At 40.0% G+C, this 27,333-nt stretch overlaps 2 protein-coding genes across 5 annotated transcripts in view; one reads left to right on the top strand and one right to left on the bottom strand.

Moving 5' to 3' along the window:
- LOC128686910 (metal cation symporter ZIP14) overlaps positions 1-27,333 on the top strand; it is a 210,454-nt gene that overhangs the window by 22,495 nt on the left and 160,626 nt on the right. The gene's annotated exons all lie outside the window — the stretch shown is intronic.
- Positions 1-27,333, bottom strand: part of LOC128686912 (probable muscarinic acetylcholine receptor gar-1) — a 58,719-nt gene that overhangs the window by 13,676 nt on the left and 17,710 nt on the right. The window contains exons 1-3 of one of the 4 annotated variants that reach the window (XM_053774185.2): positions 18,261-18,277; positions 14,331-14,771; positions 13,067-13,216 (exon numbers count right to left, since the gene is read on the bottom strand). In XM_053774185.2, the coding sequence (XP_053630160.2) occupies positions 13,067-13,216; positions 14,331-14,475 (295 nt within the window). In that variant the 5' untranslated portion in view covers positions 14,476-14,771; positions 18,261-18,277. Of the gene's footprint in view, positions 1-13,066; positions 13,217-14,330; positions 14,772-18,207; positions 18,278-27,333 lie in introns of those variants that run through there. The other 3 variants (XM_053774183.2, XM_053774184.2, XM_053774186.2) reach the window with 3 other exon arrangements.

Raw genomic sequence — 27,333 nt, 5'->3', positions numbered from 1 at the left:
ATATATATTATATATATAAGTAGTGATGAAGGCAGCTCAGCGGTCTCTGCGGCTGAGTGGCTTCCTTTTCCTGAGCGGTCTCCTTTTCCTGAGCAGACTCCTTTTCACACCTATATGTTAATGACCTTGATCCCCCCCCCCCACGACCCCCACCCACGACCCCCACCCACGACCCCACCCACGACCCCACATTCGACCCCCACCCATGACCCCCACCCACGACCCCACCCACGACCCCCACCCACGACCCCACCCACGACCCCACCCTCGACCCCCACCCATGACCCCACCCACGACCCCCACCCACGATCCCCCCCACATACCACATTTATCATTTCTCACCTATGTTGCATATCACATTCCTCATCCACATCATCCCTGAAACATCCTTATTCATCCGTATATCACCTAGAGATGTTTTAACCCCGACGGCCCATCACGACGTAGGAGCCAGAGCAACCATCACCACTCCAACACCACCTACTACACTCTGGCTCCTAATGTCATGATGGGATGTTGGGGTTAAAACATCTCTAGGCAATATACAGATGAATAAGGAAGGATGTTTCAGGGATGATGTGGATGAGGAATGTGATATGCAACATAGTTGAGAAATGATAAATGTGGTATGAATATTCATACCGCAAATATGTCAAGTATAGGTTTTGGTGTATGTCTTAGTTAAGATGTGTATGTCTTAGTTGGAGGTGAATGTCTTAGATTTTGGTGTGTATGTCTCATGTCTTAAATTTGTGTTTGAAATGTATAAGTTGTGGGTGTCTGTGTATTATATGTAGTATATGTTTTCAGTTGATGGTGATCATGTACTAAGTGTTTGCGTATTAGGTTTGTGTTCAAGTTTTTCTTTTTTTTTTTTGCGCCCATGGGGAGGGAGTTCTTGGTTATAGTGATTTGAGGGAATTTCTATAAAATTGATGTTAGCTGGTGATGCTAAACTTAGATTCTGGTGATTTTGACGGTGTTTTGGTAGTATTCAGTGGTGATTTGGTAGTAATCAGTAGTGTTTTGGGAGTATTCGGAGGTGTTTGATGGTGTTTTTTTTTTTTTGAAGGTGTTCAAATGATGTGCAGAGTATTTTTTGAAGATGATCAGTGGTGTTTTGGTGATGTTCAGAGTTGGTTCAAAGTTAGTCAGTGTGTTAGTTATGGTATTGTCTCATGTCATAAGTGTATGAGTTAGTTTTTTTTTGTGCTAATGTTGTAAAGTCTGGAGAATGAGGGAGGAGTTTGATGGATGAGATGTAATTTATTTTAATGAAATGTGTGTGTGAATGAGAATGTAAATTGGTGGGTGAGTTAGAGAAGATAAAATGTTATGTGATCTTAGTAAAAGTATAGATAGTTTTAGTGATCTTCGTTATGATGTTGTTTTAAGAGAATGTGTACAAAAATGTGTGATCTTAGTGGAGGGGTTATAGAATTTGGTAAACGTCTTGATTGTGGTGATCTTAGATATTGGAGATATAACAGGCTGAAACAAGTAACTTCCTCTCGTTAAGTTAAATGAAGTAAAAGTGGGGTGTGATATCGATGATCGCCAAGTAAACGCAGGATGGAGTGTGATGTCATGGGAGGTATCCCTATCTGTGTTGGTATGTGTTGGTGGTAGAGAGAGGAGTGTATTAGATATTGTATGGAGTTGGTGATTGTGATTTTTTGTGTGAATGTTTATAAAAATGAGTGTTTTCTGCGATCTTAGCGGTTTTGAGGTGAGTGGGATCTTCTTGGTTATAGTGATTTGAGGGGATTTCTATAAAATGGGTGTTAGTTGGTGTTGATCTTAGTTTCTGGTGATTTTTAGTGTTGTTTGGGCAGTAATCGGTGCTGTTTTGGTAGTATTCAGTGGTGTTTTGGGAGTATTCAAAGGAGTTTGATGATGTTTTTGGTGTTGTACAAAGTAAAGTGTGGTGTGTGTGGGTGTGTTTGTGTTAGTTTTGGTAAAATGTCTCATGTCATAAGTGTATGAGTTAGTTTTTGTGATAATGTTGTAAAGTCTGGAGACTGAGGGAGTAGTATGGTGGATGAGTTGTAATTTCAGTTAATGAAATGTGTAAGTGTAGATAAATTAGAGATGATAAATCTTATTTGGGAGTATTCAAAATGATATTTTGGAAGTGCTTCAGTGTTGTTTGGAAATGTTCAATGGTGTTTATGTGAGTATTCAAATGATTTATGAGAGTGTTCGAAGTAATCTTGGGGTTGTTCTGTAGTGAGATGATAAAGGTTGTGGATGAGAGAATATTTCTTAAGAGATATTGAGAAAAGGTGGTCTCAAAATGATGATGCATGAGAGTGTTTTGAAGGTGTTCAAAGTAAAGTTATGGTGTGTGTGTGTGTGTGTGTGTGTTTGTGTGTGTGTGTGTGTGTGTGTGTGTGTGTGTGTGTGTGTGTGTGTGTTTGTGTGTGTGTGTGTGTGTGTGTGTGTGTGTGTGTGTGTGTGTGTTTGTGTGTGTGTGTGTGTGTTTGTTTGTGTGTGTGTGTGTGTGTGTGTGTGTGTGTTATGTGGTCATAGAGTTTTGTGAATATCTTGGATGCAGTGATTTTAGTGGATTAGAGATGGGTGATGAGATGCATTTGTGGATGTGAAATGTGATTTTTGTGTTTGTTTTGAAGAGGTGTGTTGGGAGAGTGGTGAGTGGATGTGAAGAAATGGGGGAGAGATGGAGAGGGGTTTGGGGAGGGTTGTATTAGAAATTTAATGAAATATGGAGGGGTGGGGGTGGGATTTTACTGAAAATAAAGGTAATGTGTGAATATTTTAAAAGAAATTATAGAAGTGAAAAGTTATGATGCATTGGAAAAGAATGGAGGGTGTAGAAACATGTCGCAGTAGTTGGGTAGTGAGATGATTAGTTGTTGTGAGTATATTATCAATTTATGTGGATACAAGGAGATGAGTATGGAGAGGATTTTATTAGAATTTTAATAATGTAGGGAGGAATGTGTATTACATTTTAAGATTCAATTAAAAGAAGGGGAAAAATTTGTATCGAAAGAGGAAAAATTGTGAATAAATTGGTAAGTGTTGTGGGTTGTGGGTGTTGTGGGTTGTTGTTGTGGGTGTTGTGGGGTGTTGTGGGTTGTGGGTGTTGTGGGGGGTTGTGGGTGTTGTGGGGATGTTGTGTGTTGTGGGTGTTGTGGGTGTTGTTGTCGAACTAGAGATATCGAAAAGATGTTATAAGTGGGTTGTTGTTGTGACTTTTTCTGATGAAATTAGTTAAAACGAGAAAAAAAATTGTGGGTTGATGGTGATGTGGGTTGTGGGGGTTGTGGGATGTTTACCTGGAGTTTACCTGGAGAGAGTTCCGGGGGTCAACGCCCCCGCGGCCCGGTCTGAGACCAGGCCTCCTGGTGGATCAGAGCCTGATCAAACAGGCTGTTGCTGCTGGCTGCACGCAAACCAACATACGAGCCACAGCCCGGCTGATCCGGAACTGACTTTAGGTGCTTGTCCAGTGCCAGCTTGAAGACTGCCAGGGGTCTGTTGGTAATCCCCCTTATGTGTGCTGGGAGGCAGTTGAACAGTCTCGGGTCCCTGACACTTATTGTATGGTCTCTTAACGTGCTAGTGACACCCCTGCTTTTCATTGGGGGGATGGTGCATCGATGTGGGTGTTGTTGTCGAACTAGAGATACCGAAAAAGTGGTTATAGGTTGTGGGTAGTTGTTGTGACTTTTTCTGATGAAATTAGTTAAAACGAGAAAAAATTGTGGGATGTGGGTGTTGTGGGATGTGGGTGTTGTGGGTTGTGGGTGTTGTTGTCGAACTAGAGATGCTGAAAAGTGGTTATAAGTTGTGGGTTGTTGTGACTTTCTGATGAAATTAGATAAAACGAGAAAAAATTGTGGGGTGTGGGTGATGTGGGTTGTGGGTATTGATGTGACTTTTTCTGATGAAATTAGTTAAAACGAGAAAAAATTGTGGGTTGTGGGGGTTGTGGGATGTTGTGGGTTGTGGGTGTTGTGGGTTGTGGGTGTTGTGGGGTGTGGGTGTTGTTGTGACTTTTTCTGATGAAATTAGTTAAAACGAGAAAAAATTGTGGGTTGTGGGTGTTGTGGGTTGTGGGTGTTTTGGGTTGTGGGTGTTGTGGGATGTGGGTGTTGTTGTCGAACTGGAGATACCGAAAAGATGTTATAAGTGGGTTGTTGTTGTGACTTTTTTTCTGATGAAATTAGTTAAGACGAGAAAAAAATTGTGGGTTGTGGGTGTTGTGGGTTGTGGATGTTGAGGGTTGTGGGTGTTGTTGTCGAACTAGAGATACCGAAAAAGTGGTTATAAGTTGTGGGTAGTTGTTGTTGGGGTGTGGGTGATGTGGGATGTGGGTGTTGTGGGATGTGGGTGTTGTGGGTTGTGGGTGTTGTTGTCGAACTAGAGATGCTGAAAAGTGGTTATAAGTTGTGGGTTGTTGTGCCTTTTTCTGATGAAATTAGTTAAAACGAGAAAAAAATGTGGGTTGTGGGTGTTGTGGGATGTGGGTGTTGTGGGTTGTGGGGGTGTTGTGGGTTGTGGGTGTTGTTGTCAAGCTAGAGATGCTGAAAAGTGATTATAAGTTGTGGGTTGATGTTGTGGGTGTTGTGGGGTGTGGGTGATGTGGGTTGTGGGGTGTTGTGGGATGTGGGTGTTGTGGGTTGTGGGTGATGTGGGTTGTGAGTGAACGTGTGTGTTTGGATTGTGTTCATGTTTTTTGCGATCATGTTATATCTTAGTTGGAGGTGAGTGGGGATCGTCTTGGTTATAGTGATTTGAGAGGATTTGTGTGCAAATGGGTGTTAGTCTGTGATGTTGATCTTAGTTTATGGTGATTTTGATGGTGTTTTGACTGTATTCAGTGGTGTATTAGTAGTACTCAAATGGTGTTTTGGAAGTGTTTCAGTGTTGTTTGGAAATGTTCAAATGTGTTTTTGAATGTGTTCAAATGATGTGCAAGAGTATTTATGAAGGTGTTCTGGGAGTATTCAGTGGTAATTTGGGGGTATTCGAATGATGTTTTTGGAGTATTCAAAATTATATTTTGGAAGTGTTTCAGTGTTGTTTGGAAATGTTCAAAGGTATTTTTGTGAGTATTCAAATGATTTATGAGAGTGTTTTGAAGGTGTTCAAAGTGAGGTGTGTGTGCGTATTAACTTCGTAATATGTAAAATTGTGACTAGTGAATTTATCGAAAAGTGGTTATAAGTTGTAAGTGTTGTGGTGGCTTTTTCTGATGAAATAGTTAAAACGAGAAAAATTGTGGGTTATGAGTGAAAATTGTGAGGTGTTGGTGGGAGTGTGAGGGTTTAGGAGGGTGGGGAGTGACATGAGATGAAATAGTTAAAACGAGAAAAAAATGACTAGACTTGTGTTGTATTTTGTAAAGAAATTGTGGATTGTTGTGGGTATTAACGAAAAAAAAATGTGAAATTATTTGGGTTATCCTGGGTTAAGAGTGAAAAATGTGTAGGGGGAAGTCGACAAGATTCAACCTGTGTGTGCGGTCATCACGTGACGTCACTGACATAGGGGGAAGTCGACAAGATTCAGCTTGTATGTGTGAGGTTATCACGTGACGTCACTGACCGCCGAGTAAACACAGGTGGGGTGACGTCACACTTGTTTAGACCTGTAGTAAGAGAGAGTACCATGCCCCATAGGAGGAGTTCATTTGAATGCTTACCCTGAGAGGGGGGAATCCAAAAATTTGATCCAAGGAGATGGAGACATTGATTTCGAGAAAAATTTGATCCGAGGAATTGGAGTCTTTGTATTATCGAGAAAAAAAATTGGGGTGAAAGTGGGAGTCCATTTTTGAATGCTTACCCCCAGAGGGGGGAATCCAAAAAACTTGATCCGAGGAGATGGAGTCTTTGATATCGAGAAAAACTTGATCCGAGGAGATGGAGACCTTGATTTCGAGAAAATTTTGATCCAAGGAGATGGAGGAGAAATTTTGGGGGTGGGGGTGAAAGTGGGAGGGGGAATCCAAAAACTTGATTCGAGGAAGTGGAGAGCACAATAAAATGAAATTCAAAAAAAAAATTCGAAAAATCGGAAAAAAATTTGGGGCGCGGGGGCGATCCGGACGACGCTGCAGAAGGCGCGGGCGGGGCGCGATGGGGGCGGGCACGAGGGGCACGGGCGGGTGGCTGGGTCGGCGCGACGGGCGGGGGCGTGGGGGGGATCGTGGGTGGGGTCATGGGTGGGGGTCGAGGGTGGGATCGTGGGTGGGGTCGTGGGTGGGGCTCATGGGTGGGGTCGTGGGTGGGGGTCGAGGGTGGGGTCGTGGGTGGGGTCGTGAGTGGGGGTCGTGGGGGGGATCAAGGTCATTAGCATATAGGTGTGAAAAGGAGTCTGCTCAGGAAAAGGAGACCTCTTAGGAAAAGGAAGCCACTCAGCCGCAGAGACCGCTCAGGAAAAGGAAGCCACTCTGCCGCAGAGACCGCTGAGCTGCCTTCATCACTACTTATATATATAAATATTTATATATATATATATATATATATATATATATATATATATATATATATATATATATACATATATATATAAATGTGTGTGTGTGTTCCCACCTAATTGTACTCACCTAATTGTGGCTGCAGGCGTCAAGACTCAGCTCCTGGCCCCGCCTCTTCACTGATCGCTACTAGGTCCTCTCTCCCTGCTCCTTGAGCTTTATTATACCTCGTCTTAAAGTTATATATGCTTCCTGCCTCTACTACATCACTTGCTAGACTATTCCATATATATATATATATATATATATATATATATATATATATATATATATATATATATATATATATATATATATATATATATATATATATATATATACATGTATATATATATATGTGTGTGTGTCGTGCCGAATATGTAAAACTGGTCAATTAGCAAGAACTCATTTAAAATTAAGTCCTTTCTAAAATTTTCTCTTATACGTTTAAAGATATATTTTTTTCATTAATGTTGATGTAAAAATTTATAATTTTGCACCAAAAGGAACTTAGAAAACTTACCTAACCTTATTATAACAAGACCAATTTATTTTAGCCTAACCCAACTAAACACATTTTAGATTTGTTTACAATAATTTAATACTAAACAAACACAGTGAAATATATTTTTTTCGTTAGGTTCAGAATGATTTTGACGAAATTATTGCATACACAAATTTTCACTTGTCCTATGTGGCAAGATGACCGTTGCTATTTAAGCCAAGATGGCAAGTTCTGCCTATTCGGCACGACATATATATATATATATATATATATATATATATATATATATATATATATATATATATATATATATATATATATATATATATATATATATATACATATATATATATATATATATATATATATATATATATATATATATATATATATATATATATGTGTGTGTGTGTGTGTGTGTGTGTGTGTGTGTGTGTGTGCGGGATTACCAAAACTGTTCTTCAGAGGGCTGAGGAAGGGTTGTTGAGGTGGTTCGGACATGTAGAGAGAATGGAGCGAAACAGAGTGACTTCAAGAGTGTATCAGTCTGTAGTGGAAGGAAGGCTGGGTAGGGGTCGGCCTAGGAAAGGTTGGAGGGAGGGGGTAAAGGAGGTTTTGTGTGCGAGGGGCTTGGACTTCCAGCAGGCATGCGTGAGCGTGTTTAATAGGAGTGAATGGAGACAAATGGTTTTTAATACTTGACGTGCTGTTGGAGTGTGAGCAAAGTAACATTTATGAAGGGGTTCAGGGAAACCGGCAGGCTGGACTTGAGTCCTGGAGATGGGAAGTACAGTGCCTGCACTCTGAAGGAGGGGTGTTAATGTTGCAGTTTAAAAACTGTAGTGTAAAGCACCCTTCTGGCAAGACAGTGATGGAGTGAATGATGGTGAAAGTTTTTCTTTTTCGGGCCACCCTGCCTTGGTGGGAATCGGCCAGTGTGATAATAAAAATAATATATATATATATATATATATATATATATATATATATATATATATATATATATATATATATATATATATATATATATATATATGTCGTGCCGAATATGTAAAACTGGTCAATTAGCAAGAACTCATTTAAAATTAAGTCCTTTCTGAAATTTTCTCTTATACGTTTAAAGATATATTTTTTTCATTATTGTTAATGTAAAAAATTTTAATTTTGCATCAAAAGAATCTTAGAAAACTTACCTAACCTTGTTATAACAAGAGCCATTTATTTTAGCCTAACCCAACTAAATATATTTTAAATACGTTTACAGTAATTTAGCACTAAACAAACACAATAAAATATTTTTTTTTCGTTAGGTTCAGAATGATTTTAGCGAAATTATTGAATACACAAATTTTCACTTGTCCTATATGGCAAGATGAGCGTTGCTATTTAAGCCAAGATCGCAAGTTCTGCCTATTCGGCACGACATATATATATATATATATATATATATATATATATATATATATATATATATATATATATATATATATATATATATATATATATATATATATGAAAATTTGTGTATGCAATAATTTCGCCAAGATCATTCTGAACCTAACGAAAAGAATATATTTGACTGTGTTTGTTTACTACTAAATTACTGTAAACGTATTTAAAATATATTTAGTTGGGTTAGGCTAAAATAAATGGCCTCCACCAACAGATACAGTCACTAATGCCGGACCCCCCCCCCCCCAGTACCAACAATACCACCAGTCCGATGACATTCTTCTTTGCAAATATACAGGGTCTAAAGCCAGCAACAAACAACAAAATACCTTTCATCCGTGGACTGCTTGCAGAGGCAAAGGCAATGTTCACGGCTTTCACTGAGACCCACATAAAGGATCACTTGGACAACGAAATATGGATCCCAGGTTACAGCCTATAAAGATGCGACAGAGTGAACACGCAAAAGGGGGAGGGTTGGCCTGTACATTGCAGAGTCACTTGTGTGCACAGAACTGCTAAATGCCTCAAATGATGTAGTGGAAGTTTTAGCAGTAAAGATCGAGAACCAAAACCTAGTCATTGTGGTAGTCTACAAGCCTCCGGATGCAACATCCCAGCAATTCCAGGAACAGCTGTTAAAAATTGACCACTGTCTGGAAAATCTGCCAGCTCCTGCACCCAACATCTTGCTCCTGGGGGATTTCAACTTAAGGCACCTAAAATGGAGGAATATAGCAAATAATACTGTTGCAGTAATAACACCAGGAGGCAGCTCTGATGAAAACTCACACTCACACGAGCTTTTAAATCTCTGCACAAAATTCAATTTAAACCAGCAAATAATAGAGCCTACTAGACTGGAGAATACACTAGACCTCATCTTCACTAACAATGATGATCTGATACGAAATGTCACCATATCAAAAACAATATACTCAGATCACAACATAATTGAGGTTCAGACATGTATGCGCGGAGCCCCAGACCGACATAATGAGATTAGTTACGAGGGAGCATTCACCAAATTCAACTTCAATAACAAAAACATAAAGTGGGACCAAGTAAACCAAATCCTAACTGACATAAGCTGGGAAGATATACTAAGCAACACAGACCCCAACTTATGCCTAGAACAGATTAACTCGGTAGCGCTCGATGTATGCACATGGCTTATTCCTTTAAGAAAAAGGAGGAGTAGATGTAAAATAGAAAGGGACAGGCACTCCCTTTACAGGCGACGGAAAAGAATAACAGAGCGGCTAAAAGAGGTCAATATATCTGAAAGGCGTAGGGAGACACTGGTCAGAGAAATAGCAAGCATCGAACTTAAGCTAAAGGAATCTTATAGGAGTCAGGAATCGCGGGAAGAACTAAAAGCCATAAATGAAATCGAAAGAAACCCAAAGTATTTCTTCTCCTATGCCAAATCAAAGTCGAGAACAACGTCCAGTATTGGGCCCCTACTTAAACAAGATGGGTCCTACACAGATGACAGCAAGGAAATGAGTGAGCTACTCAAGTCCCAATATGACTCAGTTTTTAGCAAGCCGCTAACCAGACTGAGAGTCGAAGATCAAAATGAATTTTTTATGAGAGAGCCACAGAATTTGGTTAACACAAGCCTATCTGATGTTATCCTGACGCCAAATGACTTCGAACGGGCGATAAATGACATGCCCATGCACTCTGCCCCAGGGCCAGACTCATGGAACTCCGTGTTCATCAAGAACTGCAAGAAGCCCCTATCACGAGCTTTTACCATCCTATGGAGAGGGAGCATGGACACGGGGGTCGTCCCACAGTTACTAAAAACAACAGACATAGCCCCACTCCACAAAGGGGGCAGTAAAGCAACAGCAAAGAACTACAGACCGATAGCACTAACATCCCATATCATAAAAATCTTTGAAAGGGTCCTAAGAAGCAAGATCACCACCCATCTAGAAACCCATCAATTACACAACCCAGGGCAACATGGGTTTAGAACAGGTCGCTCCTGTCTGTCTCAACTATTGGATCACTACAAGGTCCTAGTTGCACTAGAAGACAAAAAGAATGCAGATGCAATATATACAGGCTTTGCAAAAGCCTTCGACAAGTGTGACCATGGCATAATAGCGCACAAAATGCGTGCTAAAGGAATAACGGGAAAAGTCGGTCGATGGATCTATAATTTCCTCACTAACAGAACACAGAGAGTAGTAGTCAACAGAGTAAAGTCCAAGGCAGCTACGGTGAAAAGCTCTGTTCCACAAGGCACAGTACTACAGTACTTGCTCCCATCTTGTTCCTCATCCTCATATCTGACATAGACAGGGATGTCAGCCACAGCACCGTGTCTTCCTTTGCAGATGACACCCGAATCTGCATGACAGTGTCTTCCATTGCAGACACTGCAAGGCTCCAGGCGGACATCAACCAAATCTTTCAGTGGGCTGCAGAAAACAATATGAAGTTTAACGATGAGAAATTTCAATTACTCAGATATGGCAAACACGAGGAAATTAAATCTTCATCAGAGTACAAAACAAATTCTGGCCACAAAATAGAGCGAAACACCAACGTCAAAGACCTGGGAGTGATCATGTCGGAGGATCTCACCTTCAAGGACCATAACATTGTATCAATCGCATCTGCTAGAAAAATGACAGGATGGATAATGAGAACCTACAAAACTAGGGATGCCAAGCCCATGATGACACTCTTCAGGTCACTTGTTCTATCTAGGCTGGAATATTGCTGCACACTAACAGCACCTTTCAAGGCAGGTGAAATTGCTGACCTAGAAAATGTACAGAGAACCTTCACGGCGCGCATAACGGAGATAAAACACCTCAATTACTGGGAGCGCTTGAGGTTCCTGAACCTGTATTCCCTGGAACGCAGGCGGGAGAGATACATGATTATATACACCTGGAAAATCATAGAGGGACTAGTACCGAACTTGCACACGAAAATCACTCACTACGAAAGCAAAAGACTTGGCAGACGATGCAACATCCCCCCAATGAAAAGCAGGGGTGTCACTAGCACGTTAAGAGACCATACAATAAGTGTCAGGGGCCCGAGACTGTTCAACTGCCTCCCAGCATACATAAGGGGGATTACCAACAGACCCCTGGCAGTCTTCAAGCTGGCACTGGACAAGCACCTAAAGTCGGTTCCTGACCAGCCGGGCTGTGGCTCGTACGTTGGTTTGCGTGCAGCCAACAGTAACAGCCTGGTTGATCAGGCTCTGATCCACCAGGAGGCCTGGTCACAGACCGGGCCGCGGGGGCGTTGACCCCCGGAACTCTCTCCAGGTAAACTCCAGGTAATAAGGTTAGGTAAGTTTTCTAAGATTCTTTTGTTGCAAAATTAAAAATTTCTACATTAACATTAATGAAACAAATATATCTTTAAACGTATACGAGAAAATTTCAGAAAGGACTTAATTTTAAATGAGTTCTTGGTAATTGACCAGTTTTACATATTCGGCACGACATATATATATATATACATATACATATTAGACAGCTAGATTGGAAGATATAATCTGCTCAACACATGTTCGTAGCAAGGTTGTATGTTTCACTGTATATACATTGAGAGTTCGCTTTAATCCCTATTTTAGGAATTAAAGTGTCCTTGACTGGTAGTGAATAGGTTACACGTGACCTTAAATGATCCTTACATAGTTGACAAGCTTTAAATCCAGTTAATCGAACTATTTATATCATACGAGTAAGTAGCTGAGGCTGCAGTGGCTGTCTGTATAATAGCAACTTAAAAAACATTATTTTAGAAGTGTTCAAATTTTACATTGAGAAAAAATCTCAAGCAGTATTTTATGAGTGTCTTATCTATATGCCTGATAAAAAACTAGTATGTGTTAGGGGGTACCTTACTTTATTGAAAAATTAAAACATTGTAGGGGTACCTCACCATTATGTTTCGTAGGCAAGGCATTAGCCAACCTCTCCTTCCTTGAATAAAACCTAATTGTTTTTCTTTCCTTAGGAGACAGGGTTCACTGCTTCCCTGTTAATGCCTTATTTCCATTGGGTCCTTTAATCTTGTCCCCCAAGGTGTGACCCACACCAGTTTACTAAAACTCAGGCGAACAGGGACAGCAGGTGTAAGGATACGTGCCCAAGGTTTCCACCTATGCTGAGGACTAAACTATGGACACTTGATATGTGAGCTGAGTGTGCTATCAACGGAGTCATGGGACCAGTGTGTGAGGCGAGTGCGTTGCCAACCGAGCCATGGGAAGCCACTATATGAACTATATGATTAGGCGGTGCCCCGTGGCCTGGTGGCTAAAGCTCTCGTTTCACACGGTGTATGTCCGGGTTCGATTCTCGGCGAGGGTAGAAACTTTGGGCGTGTTTCCTTACACCGGTTGTCTAAATGTATGTTCACCCATCAGTAAAATTGGTACCTGGTTGTTAGTCGACTGGTATGGGTCGCATCCTGGACAAAACTGACCTAATATGCCCAAAATGCTCTGCATAACAAGCGGCTTTCTATATAGTAGTATGTCATTGATGTTAGCTAGGCTTGTATACCTTGTACATATACATTACTTATAGAAATAAAGATATTAAAAAAAAACATTTTTAGGGGTATCTTACCTATAAAGTAAAACGCAGGTTTGTTGTTGTGTCCATTACGTAGAATCTTAATGGTGCGAATCATGACGCCCAGGTTGACGAAGAACGTGATGAAACCTAGCACCAGCATGGCGATCATGAGGGCCAGCGACATGCGCCCATCGCAGAAATCTGGTGACAGGAATGAGAGCTTATCACACTTGTTTATGTCGTGCAATAAAGGGGGGGAGAGGGAGTGTTAGAACTATAGCTAGTCATTAGTTAGACGAAATGTTATTTGAAAATAAATATTTTACAGTAGATTCTACGTATTGTTATATGGAAGAAATCACAGTAAAACGCGTGACTGCAAATATGAACAAAATACCACATGGATAATAGGAAATAAAACCTGAGCGTTTTCATGTGCTTACACATACATCTGAAGATGTGAGTAAGGACATGAAAGCGCTCAGGTTTTGTTTCTTATTTTCACTGGTATTTTTTTCGCATTGATATATTTTGTAAGTTTGCATTAAACCGATTTTAATGTTAAACTAAGGTTTATTTGAGATTACATTTAATGCTAAATAGCATAATGTGGCTGGGGACCTGGCTATAATTTCACACACCTGGCACATTCATGATTAATAGTACATACTTTGTTATTGAAGATCTAAACCCATATGAACTTCGTTTAATATTTTAAATGTATTTGGAGACGATTTTATTCAGGTTATTTTTAAAAAAGTTTTTATTCAAATTATTCATCTGAAGTGTTAATAATCCATTATAACCAAAGAAAGCAAGAGTCGTATATGGATGCAACCTATGGCAGTCGACTAACTCCTAGGTAGCTATTTACATCTAGGAGACAGGAACAACAGGTGTCTGGAGCCTTGTACGTCCCGCCTCGTTCGGGGTTAACCCGGAGACTTTCAGTTACGAACCATGGCTTGGTAGCGTTCTCGCCTTACACAGTGAGTGTCCGTGGTTCAGTCTCTGGCATGAATGAAAACATTGGGCATGTTTCCTTACACCTGTCTCTGTTCACTTAGCAGTAAGTAGGTACCTTGGTTTGAGTCGCATCCTAGGAGACAAGACTGAAAGAACCCAATCGAAATTAGACAAACAATTCTCAGTTTAATTGACTTTCTTGGGTTATCGTGGGTGGGCTAATCTTAACCTACTCAAACACCTTTCTCCCCAGTTAACACCCTGTTCATCTCACACTTGTTAATACTCCAGGTAAGTTGTATTGTTTACATACGGTATGCAAATTGAAAATAAAATAAAATGATCTTACTCCGTTGGTGGTATTTTATGGTAACGTTAACACTCCTGCAAAGAGCCAACTCCACGGAGCGTCCAGCAGCTTCTAGGGTCACCCCATACATATTTTCTATAGACGGTGCAGAAACCTGCATTCCTCCGTTTTCTGTGTAGTCCATAATTCGTAGGAGATTAAATTGTTCAGAATAATTTGTAGCACCAGACAAAATTTCTGATAACTTGTGTGGTATTTGATGTGGATTATAATGACTACGATATACTTCACAAAGTTGTGGGGTTATTTATTTTTTTAGTCAGTGATGGTGATGTTTTGTTGGTGAGGAACCATTACACAATATATCCTGACATCTGTTACATGGTAGTGTCCCAAGATAACTCCAGATCATAGTGTTCAAGCCATACTTATGTTCATCATTTCAGGGACTCGGCATCACAATATCTTTTTTATGTTACTCTGTAAAAAAAGTTGAATAATTTATTAATGTCACTAGTGTCTCAGTATATTATTTTGTTTGGAGTTTCCGGTGTTGATATTAATGAAACACACACACAAACACTGAATTACTGGCCAGTATCTCTTAACATGCATGCTTTCAAAAGTTCTGGAGAAGATAGGAAGGAAAAAAGGAGAAACTGGAACACTTGGTGACAACGAATTTGGGATGGAAAATCCTGTTTTACCATTTTTCTGGAGTTCTGTGACAGTCACAGAGATAAAATAAGACAGGGCTTGATGGACTGCTTTTTCTTGAACTCTAGGAAAGCATTTCATACAATGTCACACCATAAATTAGAAGACCATGTAGTGCTCCAGTGAGTCAGGAGGCACCTGAATGACAGACGACAGAGTAACAGTAAAGAATGACACTTCAAAATAGGAGGCAGTAACGAGTGGTGTATTGCAAGGATCAGTACCAGGAGCCAATATTGTTTCTAATATTCGTGAGCCACCTACCAGAGGAGACTGAGTCATATGTGCCACTGTAGATGATGTAAAACTAACGAGACGAATTAGAACAGCAGAGAACAGTGACAGACTCCAAGGAGACCTCAACCGACTACAGATGTAGACAAATAAGTGGCTTGTAGAGTTGAATCCGAACAATTGTAAGGCTATGTAAATTAGAGAAAGTAAGGCAAACCAGACACAGCGCAGCATGGGTGGAGAGGAGCTGCAAGTATCGGAGAGTGAAAAGGACTTAATGTTCAATATAACATTAAGCATATTGCCAGAAATACACATAAACTGCATAACGTCAGCGGCATATGCAAGATTAGGAAACCGCAGAATAGAATTCGGGAACTCGAATACTCGTAAATAATCATTCAGAACGTTACTGAGTATGCGGCTCCATCATGGAGCCCACACCTGGTCAGGCACGTAAAGAACCTCGGAATGGTCCAAAGGTTTGCAACCAGGCTAGTACCAAAACTGAGAGGAATACACAATGAGGAGGGGTTAAAGGAGCTGAACCTGACAGCCTTAGCAGACAGGACAAAGAGAGACATGATTATGATACAAACGCTTAACAGGAATTGATAGGGCAGACAAGAAAGAGACTGAATTAAAAAGGCCAAGATCAAGGGGGGGACATAGGTAGAAGCTGCAGATACAGATAAGCCATAGGGATGTCAAGAAGTATTTCTTTATTCTCAAGGTAGTTGAAAAGTAGAATGACCTGGATGAGACAAACCTTCAAGATAAAGCCCAAGAAGTCAGAAATTAGTGATGCCTGATGAAAGTAGTCTAGGAGGCACATAAACCCTCTAATTTTGATATCTTGTGCAAGGCTACGAAACCAAATATCCTTTGGTGAAATCAACAGTTTTTATTTAAAACCTTGTACACAACATATCTCAACCCACATCTGATCAAACATGTTAAAAACCTTGAAAGGATGCAATGGTCTGCAGCAAGATTAGTTCCCACAGCTGAACGGTGACTACGAGAAGAGGCTAAAGTAACTGAACATGGCGACCCAGGAAGAAAGCAAGACAACAAACAAAATACTCAGATGAATTGATAGGGTCGATAAATATAGATTTTTTTTTACAATTCGTAAAACTATTGTGTGTTGAGAATAGGCAAACTGACATCTACACAATCAAAAATTAATCCAAACTTTTAATATAAAAACATTTATAGTGGAGCACTGCATTAGGTCTATTGGCCCATTTGGCAATACTAGCCAGGTCCAGTTCATACACTTTCATATACCCGTCTAACCTATATTTAAAGTTGCCCAAAGTTTTTAATTCAAGAATATTCACAAAGAGGATACTGTAGAGATTGTTCCTTACAGTAATAACGTGCTGGTGTGAGACATAGAGAAGTGTAAAACAAACCCAGTGAACAATAAGGAAGCCATGGGCACAATACCAGAAAACTATCAATATCCGTGGGCCTAGTCTTTTCAACCTGCCACCAGCAGACATACTGCTGGAACAAGTGCAGAATGTTCACGAGGAAAATGCATTTGTACCTCCTAGGTGTGCCAGATAAACTAGGTTGTGATGGACACATGGGCCTCCCTATTGGTTTTAAACATTACTATTGGAAATCAAAAGGAAGGCCTGGCCCCGGGCAGGGCCGTGGGAGTAGAACTTAAGCTTGTTCCACTCATCTACAACTCTATTGCCAACCCGGTACTTTTTTATATCCTTTCCAAATTAAAATCTATACAGCTTAAACTTATTGCCGCGATTTGTCTTGGTTTGATATTTGTAGCACACTTCATCTCCTTTATTTATTTATTCTTGTCTTTCAACACACATACACTTAGATATACACTTCTAGTTGTATTATAGCTGATTGGTTAATTAGGCTTAAAACCTGTCGTCTGTTCAGTGTTATTAAGGCTGCATATAACTTGTTCACCACCAATCAGGAATACTTTAATCCCTAAAATATTGATTACACGTTCATCATAAATACACTGAGTCATACACCTAGCGGTGTATATATCCTGTGATAATTGGAGTCTTATCATCACTATCTACTGCAGTATCACTGTTGGCTTGATGTGGAAGATTTTGCAGTGAAGAATCACACGCCCGGCAGTTCATAAATAATTGTGTTGATGCCTGGTCACCCTGCCTCGGTGGGATACGGTCGGTGTTATATATATATATATATATATATATATATATATATATATATATATATATATATATATATATATATATATATATATATATATATATATATATATATATAATCATCTGATGGTTATATTTTACACATGGGGAGCGCTAAACTCGTCTGCAGAGGTCATACAGCGCCTGGAGGAATGGGAGACAGTAAGGTTCGATCCAGAGAACGGGAGGGCAGATCCAATTCCTTGGATCAAGAGCCCCTCACAGGCTATTTTTTTTCAACATCCACAGCAAGGTCTCTTCCTGAAAGTATTGACAACACTCCGTTCAGGAAAGAATAGATACGTTGCATACCTGGTATACTAGGTATAACTTAATATACTTGATACAAAGTATAACTTGATATAAAATATAACCTGATACAAGACATGACTTGCTAAAGCGCTAAACAGAGGGAGAAAGGTTGTGCCAGTAAAAGTTGGTTCAGCATCGTTTGTTTTCTTAACTCTTGCTAGCAGTACGACATTTAAATTCACATTTAGATTGATATTTATTTTCACTTTGCCGAGGCACTGAATTCGAATGCACTCTCTTTACAGTTATCACTTGTCGATCTTTTTCACAATTATTTCCACTCCTTTACCAAAATTACGGCATTTGGCTCTAATTCACTGCCTAATGCTTCCAATTTTGAGCATTTCTACTTTGCTTTTCTGTGTCTGTGGCGTTTATTTCATTGTTCCGTATTTTTCTTGGAAGACAATGAGAAACTGAGAAATGCACCAGTGACATACATAGGTACTGACACCGGGGAGAGAGAGAGAGAGAGAGAGACACAGCGACTCACTGGAGTATAGAAACTTGACTGAGACTCGGCTATCATAGACGCCTACGTTCCTGTGGATATCTGATAACCTTATCTTAATATCTTTAGAGAGAATAAGAGAATATATATACATATATATATATATATATATATATATATATATATATATATATATATATATATATATATATATATATATATATATATATATATATATATATGTGTGTGTGTGTGTGTGTGTGTCGTGCCGAATATGTAAAACTGGTCAATTAGCAAGAACTCATTTAAAATTAAGTCCTTTCTAAAATTTTCTTTTAAACGTTTAAAGATATATTTTTTTCATTAATGTTGATGTAAAAATTTATAATTTTGTACCAAAAGGAACTTAGAAAACTTACCTAACCTTATTATAACAAGTGCAATTTATTTTAGCCTAACCCAACTAAATATATTTTAGATTTGTTTACAAAAATTTAATACTAAACAAACACAGTGAAATATATTTTTTTCGTTAGGTTCAGAATAATTTTGGCGAAATTATTGCATACACAAATTTTCGCTTGTCCTATATGGCAAGATGAGCGTTGCTATTTAAGCCAAGATCGCAAGTTCTGCCTATTCGGCACGACATATATATATATATATATATATATATATATATATATATATATATATATATATATATATATATATATATATATATATATATACGGGGAAAAGGGTGAGCGGTGCACTTAGGAGTCTGTGGAGACAAAGAACTTTGTCCTTGGAGGCAAAGAGGGGAATGTATGAGAGTATAGTTTTACCAACGCTCTTATATGGGTGTGAAGCATGGGTGATGAATGTTGCAGCGAGGAGAAGGCTGGAGGCAGTGGAGATGTCATGTCTGAGGGCAATGTGTGGTGTGAATATAATGCAGAGAATTCGTAGTTTGGAAGTTAGGAGGAGGTGCGGGATTACCAAAACTGTTGTCCAGAGGGCTGAGGAAGGGTTGTTGAGGTGGTTCGGACATGTAGAGAGAACGGAGCAAAACAGAGTGACTTCAAGAGTGTATCAGTCTGTAGTGGAAGGAAGGCGGGGTAGGGGTCGGCCTAGGAAAGGTTGGAGAGAGGGGGTAAAGGAGGCTTTGTGTGCGAGGGGCTTGGACTTCCAGCAGGCATGCGTGAGCGTGTTTGATAGGAGTGAATGGAGACAAATGGTTTTTAATATTTGACGTGCTGTTGGAGTGTGAGCAAAGTAACATTTATGAAGGGGTTCAGGGAAACCGGCAGGCCGGACTTGAGTCCTGGAGATGGGAAGTACAGTGCCTGCACTCTGAAGGAGGGGTGTTAATGTTGCAGTTTAAAAACTGTAGTGTAAAGCACCCTTCTGGCAAGACAGTGATGGAGTGAATGATGGTGAAAGTTTTTCTTTTTCGGGCCACCCTGCCTTGGTGGGAATCGGCCAGTGTGATGATAATAATAATAATATATATATATATATATATATATATATATATATATATATATATATATATATATATATATATATATATATATATATATATATATATATATGCAGATGAATGGTTCAGAGAACCGACATGTTGATAAATTAGACACATGTGCAACTCTTGGGTATCTTTATTGAGGAAACGTTTCGCCACACAGTGGCTTCATCAGTCCATACAAATGAGAATCTTGAAGAACAGGAGGAGAATGAGGTAATCAGTCCCTCAACCTTGAGTCGATGTGGTCAGTCCATCAATCTATTCAAGATTGATGGACTGACCACATCGACTCATATATATATATATATATATATATATATATATATATATATATATATATATATATATATATATATATATATATATATGTCCTGCCGAATATGCAAAACTGGTCAATTAGAGAGAACTCACTTAAAATTAAGTCCTTTCTAAAATTTTCTCTTGTACGTTTAAAGATATATTTTTTTCATTAATGTCAATGTAAAAATTTTTAATTTTGCACCAAAAGAATCTTAGAAAACTTACCTAACCTTATTATAACAAGAACAATTTATTTTAGCCTAACCCAACTAAATATATTTTAGATTTGTTTACAATAATTTAATACTAAACAAACACAATGAAATATATTTTTTGGGTTAGGTTCAGAATAAATTTGACGAAATTATTGCATACACAAATTTTCACTTGTCTTATATGGCAAGATGAACGTTGCTATTTAAGCCAAGATCGCAAGTTCTGCCTATTCGGCACGACATATATATATATATATATATATATATATATTCTAGGTAGTAGGTTGGTAGACAGAAACCACCCAAAGAGGTACTACCGTCCTGCCAAGTGAGTGTAAAACGAAACCCTGTATTTGTTTTACATGATGGTAGGATTGCTGGTGTCCATTTTTCTGTCTCATGAACATGCAAGGTTTCAGGTACGTCTTGCTACTTCTACTTACACTTAGGTCACACTACATATACATGTACAAGCATATATATACACACCCCTCTGGGTTTTCTTCTATTTTCTTACTAGTTCTTGTTCTTGTTTATTTCTTCTTATCTCCATAGGGAAGTGGAACAGAATTCTTCCTCCGTAAGCTATGCGTGTTATACGAGGCGACTAAAATGCCGGGAGCAAGGGGCTAGTAACCCCTTCTCCTGTATATATTACTAAATGTAAAAGGAGAAACTTTCGTTTTTCCTTTTGGGCCACCCTGCCTCGGTGGGATACGGCCGGTGTGTTGAAAGATATATATATATATATATATATATATATATATATATATATATATATATATATATATATATATATATATATATATATATATATATATATATATATATATATATAATCTAACGAGTTGATAAGACAAATTCTTCCTGATAACCTCAGTGACTCAGCAGGAATACAGGACCCTAGCTACGCCAGTGCCATCACTGAATGGGAGACTCTTGTTGTTCCAGCACCAAACCCTAGTGCAGCACTGGCTCACAAACAGTCAAGCTGGGATGGCCCGATCGCTGAAAAGGTGCTTGCCAACATGCTCAGGGCTGCAACATCAGATAGGAAGACTCCCCGTCTCCAGGCTGTGAGCGCACATCACTCCGGGGACTTCCTCCAAACAGTTCCCATATTGGCAATGGGAACGCGACTTGACCCTAAGACCCTCCGTATTGCAGTGGCTCTGCACCTTGCTGCCCCAGTTCACACAGAATATATGTGTATTTGCGGTGAAGCGCAAGCAGACCAATACGGTCTACATGGTCTTAACTGTTTCAAAACCAAGGGCTGGCAAGCAAGACACAATGAGGTCAATGACATAAAGAGAACCCTTGCTACAGCTGGATGCCCAGCCGAGAAGGAGCCCCGATCACTAGCAGCCAACAATACCCACAACCCAGCAAACTGCCAAGATGGGATCACCATCTATCCTTGGAAGAATGGCAAGCTCTTAGCATGGGACTATACCTGTGTGTCCACACTGGCTGACACCTACATCCATCACAGTGTTGGGCGAAAGGGAGGAGCTGCTGACCACAGGGAGGAGTACAAGATCAGCAAGTACAGGGATATAAGCCAACAGTATCAATTTGTCCCAGTGAGATCAGAGACCTTGGGATCATGGGGAAAAAATGCCACACGTTTCCACAAAAAATTGGGTTCCAGACTCGACACCACCAGGGACCCAAGGGCAGCCACTTTCATGTTCCAGCGCCTCAGCATAGCCATCCAGAGGGGAAATGCTTGCTGCATACTTGGCTCGCGTCCGGCTTCAGAGGAGCTGGAGGAAATTCATGATCTTTAATACAATGTACCATTGTATTCATGTTTGTGTTTTTCTGCACATGTATTCTGTTTATCAATAAATGTTCACATAGAATATAAAATATATAGGGGGTGGTAGAAGAAAATATTCAAACAGCTCCGGGGAGAACCTAGAGTTTTCCCTGAGGTGCGTTTATTGTCTTCTCTGAGGATGAGGGTCCCCATTCCAGCTATAGAGGTGGTACCTACCTACCTATATATATATATATATATATATATATATATATATATATATATATATATATATATATATATATATCTTTCAACAAACCGGCCATATCACACCGAGGCAGGGTGGCCCAAAAAGAAAAACAAAAGTTTCTCTTTTCAAATTTAGTAATTTATACAGGAGAAGGGGTTACTAGTCCCTTGCTCCCGGCATTTTAGTCGCCTCTTACAACACGCATAGCTTACGGAGAAAGAATTCTGTTCCACTTCCCCATGGAGATAAGAGGAAATAAACAAAAACTAGAAAGAAAATAGAAGAAAACCCAGAGGGGTGTGTGTATATATATGCTTGTACATGTACGTGTAGTGTGACCTAAGTGTAAGTAGAAGTAGCAAGACGTACCTGAAATCTTGCATGTTTACGAGACAGAAAAAAGACACCAGCAATCCTACCATCATGTAAAACAATTACAGGTTTCCGTTTTACACTCACTTGGCAGGACGGTAGTACCTCCCTGGGCGGTTGCTGTCTACCAACCTACTACCTATAATATACATACATTTATATATATATATATATATATATATATATATATATATATATATATATATATATATATAATGTATATATATATATATATATATATATATATATATATATATATATATATATATATATATATATATATATATATATAATGTATATATATATATATATATATATATATATATATATATATATATATATATATATATATATATATAATGTATATATATATATATATATATATATATATATATATATATATATATATATGTGTGTGTGTGTGTCGTGCCGAATAGGTAAAATTGGTCTTTTATATATATATATATATATATATATATATATATATATATATATATATATATATATATATATATATATTTTATTTAAACTGGTCAATTAGCAAGAACTCGTTTAAAATTAAGTCCTTTCTAAAATTTTCTCTTGTATGTTTAAAGATATATTTTTTCATATATGTAGACAGCCTGTACAGTCTGCACAGACAGCCTATGCTGTCTGCCAGCTTAGTTCATATTTTGCGGCACTAAGGTACTGTCCTCTGTAGCCAGGCCTCTCGGTGGGCACGCCAGCCTGCCTGCCCGCCTGCCCTTGCCTCTGCCTCACTCTGGCAACACCCTTCACTCAGTCAAGAAGGCCTACTCCTAGCTCTTTCTCGTGGGATGGCCCTGCCCGGGCCATGGGCACAACACAAGCCTGTGTACCCACCATGACTTAACAATAAAGAAAGAAGCCTCCGAAGACGTATCATTTACTCCCCGCTACCAGAACACCAAACTAAGCGGTTATAAATGGTGGGAAGCGGTGGTCGCAGCAGTTGTGTTTGCCCGGAGAGAGGAAGGAAGGAATGAAGTCATCTTCACTTCATCATCCCATGCAAGAAGCATCCGTCTCTCAACGAGTTATCCTGAAGTCGTGTCTGCAGGTTTCAGCATCCAGACACACGTACAAGCAGGATCTAGCCGAAATTTGCCAAATTTCTTCGAGAATTGTAAGTGGCGCCCCAGTGACCCCACGCTACAATGTCCCATGCTGTTTCTCAAGTCACATGTTCAGCGTCACTTGTATGTTGCTGTTGTTCAGCTCAGCACAGCTGTTTCAGCAAGCCAGAGGTGAGTTTTGTGGTGATTTCTGCATCCAGTGTGTTTCCCTGTGTTTGTGGGTGGGAGAGGAGGAAGTGGCCAGATGCCTCCCTCGCCATACACTCACCCACGCTCCTCCCCACCACACTACCATACACTCACCACTACTCAGTCCCTCTGCTGTGTTTCCACTGTTTTCCATGTGAATTCATTGCCAGAGCTGTGTATCCGAGTGCCCAAGGCCACTCGAAGCCACGTGGATCAGTATGCCACATAGATCAGCAAGCCCTGTGGATCAGCATGCCACGTAGATCCCGACGCCACGTTGGGTGTGGGTGATGTCACGTGGATCTACAAACCACGTGAGTTACCAGATGTCCCAGGCCACATGCTGTGGTCTGCTGCCTGCATCACATTGACGTCACCCACGATGCTGCCCAACTTCATGACGTCATGATGTCTGCCTGACGTCACCTCGAGATGTCTGCTGACATCACAGTGCTGCTGACGTCACCTCGTGACATCATGCCTGACATCACATGATGTCACATCAAGTGTTTCTAGTAATTATTTCAGTATTGTCGAGAAGATTGAGAGAAGATATATGTCGTTTGTTAATTAATTCCTCTCAGTCAGTGTTCTCATATGTTAGTGTACCGCATGTACCGCGGGTGTGTGTAGCTTCCATGTGTCCAGTGAGGTCTGAGCCAGACCTGAGTAGCACCACTGTGCTAAGTCACCAGATGTGACCAGTGCATTTGACAGTTGTTATCAGTCAGCTCTGAGCGTTTGAGCCCCTTTGTACAGAAAGCTCTTATGCTTGTCGCTTGTGATGTTCTGCAGAATCGTACCTGCTACGATTCCCATCAAGATTTGTTTCACTTCACCTCGAGACCTTCAGAATGCAGTTATATGTAGAGAAACAAGTCTGGGGATGTTTAGACTAACCTCTGCTATAACTCCAACTGCCGAGAGAATGACACTCGTCAAGCCGCAGTTAGCCCTGTTGCCAGGTGCTGTGTCAGCCTCATGTCACAAGCTTCAGTGAGCAGCCTGCACAATGATGATGTCACTTTGACTGCTAGCTCACTCACTGCAGTCTGGTGTATGATGTTACGACTCCCAGATGTTTCGACCAGTCGTCTCTGCCACGACTCGCTCCACAACTCGCTCCACGCTCGCCGGCAGTGACAGCCCAGCGACAGTACCAGTCGAGAAGTGTCCTCCTGAGTTACTTGCCAGATGTCCTGCCCAGTTGCCGAGTTTTGTCGACGCCTCACTCGAGGGCACCAGCATGTTGTGCCCCAGGTTGAGTGAAAACCTGCAGCGACTCCTACGATGACTGCTTCACCATTCCAGAGGAGACCGTACCCTGTTACATAGTCACAGCTCAGCCGCAGCGATGTCTCCTGTGTTGCAGTATCTGTCCAGACGCAGGAAAGCGTGCAGTGATGCCCTTCGACGCTCACTGCCTATGACCATGATGTTTAGCACACCCCACATGTTTTTTTCTTCCCTCCCTGTAGGAAGTTTTTTTTTCCATGTCCATATGTATATATATGTTTTTATTTTGTGTTCTGTGCCTTGTTCCTACGAGAGAGAGACCGAGTTTCTTTTACCGCCAGTATTGTCGCGTCAGGACGACGCCAGGTAGGTGGCCAAGCGTATGTAGACAGCCTGTACTGTCTGCACAGACAGCCTATGCTGTCTGCCAGCTTAGTTCATATTTTGCAGCACTAAGGTGCTGCCCTCTGTAGCCAGGCCTCTCGGTGGTCACGCCAGCCTGCCTGCCCTTGCGTCTACCTCACTCTGGCGACACCCTTCACTCAGTCAAGAAGGCCTACTCCTAGCTCTCTCTCGTGGGATGGCCCTGCCAGGGCCATGGGCACAACACACAAGCCTGTGTACCCACCACAACTTAACAATAAAGAAAGAAGCCTCCAAAGACGTATCATTTACTCCCCGCTACCAGAACACCAAACAAACTGGTTATATATATGTTAATGTAAAAATTAATAATTTTCTACCAAAAGAACCTTAGAAAATTTACCCAACCTTATAACAAGGGGAATTTAATTCAGCCTAATCCAACTAAATATATTATAGATAAGTTTACAATAATTTAATAATAAACAAAGACAATGAAATATTTTTTGTTAGATTCAGAATGATTTATGCGAAATTATTGCATACACAAATTTTCGCTTGCCTTATTCGGCAAGAGGAGCGTTGCTATTTAAGCCAAAATTGCAAGTTTTACCTATTCGGCACGACATATACATACATCCCTCTAGCGCCTGGAACCAATCTTGGGCGGAAAACATTATATACTGAGTCAAAAAAGGAGAATTAGTGTGCACTACCTAGCAGAGTTTACTGCCAGAGGGGAATCATAGGCCTGTGTCCCGTGTGAAAAAAATAATAATTGAACTTTTCGTGTCAGAGGAAAGAAAGTCTCCCTGATAACATTGAGTATACATAGTGTATACTACAGTGGCTCCCTAGTATATTGTTGATAAAGGCTAAAGTGTCATTTGAAAACAGGTGAATTTGTAAATGAAGTGATAAGCCTATAGAGGCTGGTGCCAGAAGTCGCCAGAAACTTACCACAGGTCAGCTGTTTTTAATAATCTTCCTGGCTTGCTAGTGTACTCGCATATAATCTAGTGATACCAGTGAATAGCAGAATACAATGTTGTAGTAGCAACTAACCAGTATTATAATGGTACTTAGTGGAGTGGAGTGACTTTCATTAGTTTCTTTTTTCTTGAAATACCAGACATATACTGTGAATTTCATATAACCTGTAGTTACCAGCGGTCGCAATATACACAACCAGAAGCAAATATTACTACAGAAAAAGCATCCTTCCTCCAAAATTTCCACCAGTCAACTATAGTGATAATATAGCATTTATTGTGGTGGAGACGGGAAAAAAAATAGAAAAGCTAGATACAGCGATTGATAAACAAGGGTTGAGGTCGACCGTTCGTCATTGTAGGAGCTGCCAGAAATCACCGGTTTCTTCAACACGCAAGTTATACTTTTGTATCAATCAAATCACATATTACTCGGGTAGATAATTTCCAGTAGATCCTTCATGTGTTAGCCCAAATCACCAACCAGTATGTTTTAAATAAGCGACCCACTGATCAGATCAGATCGACTGGTCCGAACCCTTGACTGGTCCGAACCCTTGACTGGTTTCAAACGGTTTCATTGGACAATAAAGCAGACTGTAAACGGATGGGGTTGTAGGCGCCCTTATAAACACAAACATTAAATATATATCAGGAACGTGCACGGTAAGCTGTCCAATATACAAAAACAGTTAGAAACAGAAATACAAATAGCTAGAGCTTCATTTAAGGAGGTTATTAATAGAATATTCAAGAGGTTGCTAGTAGAATTGCAGTAAATCAACCATTCAAATCATTATGAAGCTGTGTGTAGTCTGTGGTCAGT

This window comes from Cherax quadricarinatus, chromosome 86 (assembly GCF_038502225.1).
Source record: "Cherax quadricarinatus isolate ZL_2023a chromosome 86, ASM3850222v1, whole genome shotgun sequence".
Lineage (NCBI taxonomy): Eukaryota > Metazoa > Arthropoda > Malacostraca > Decapoda > Parastacidae > Cherax > Cherax quadricarinatus.
This window is presented reverse-complemented; position numbering and strand designations above follow the sequence as displayed.